The sequence below is a fragment of the Pterocles gutturalis genome, unplaced genomic scaffold (genome assembly GCF_000699245.1).
Source record: "Pterocles gutturalis isolate BGI_N339 unplaced genomic scaffold, ASM69924v1 scaffold38642, whole genome shotgun sequence".
Classification (NCBI taxonomy): Eukaryota; Metazoa; Chordata; class Aves; order Pterocliformes; family Pteroclidae; genus Pterocles; species Pterocles gutturalis.
Window position 1 is genome coordinate 386 of NW_010111537.1, and position 264 is coordinate 649.

The window sequence follows — 264 nt, forward strand, 5'->3', positions numbered from 1 at the left end:
CAGCAAGCCTCGGGTCACCACCCCCACGGTGGTAAAACATATCCGGACCTACAAACAAAGGGATCCGGGCATCTTCGCCTGGGAGATCCGGGATCGCCTGCTGGCCGATGGCGTGTGTGACAAGTACAACGTGCCGTCGGTCAGCTCCATCAGCCGCATCCTCCGGAACAAAATCGGGAACCTGTCTCAGCAGAGTCACTACGAGTCCTACAAGCAGCACCAGCCGCCCCCACAGCCTGCTCTGCCCTACAACCACATTTACTC

At 59.1% G+C, this 264-nt stretch overlaps 1 protein-coding gene across 1 annotated transcript in view; it reads left to right on the top strand.

Annotated features, from left to right (window-relative positions):
- LOC104461990 (paired box protein Pax-9-like) overlaps nt 1–264 on the top strand; it is a gene marked incomplete at both ends in the record, with an annotated part of 814 nt that overhangs the window by 211 nt on the left and 339 nt on the right. The window contains 1 exon segment of the mRNA XM_010073756.1: nt 4–260. Within this exon segment, the coding sequence (XP_010072058.1) occupies nt 4–260 (257 nt within the window).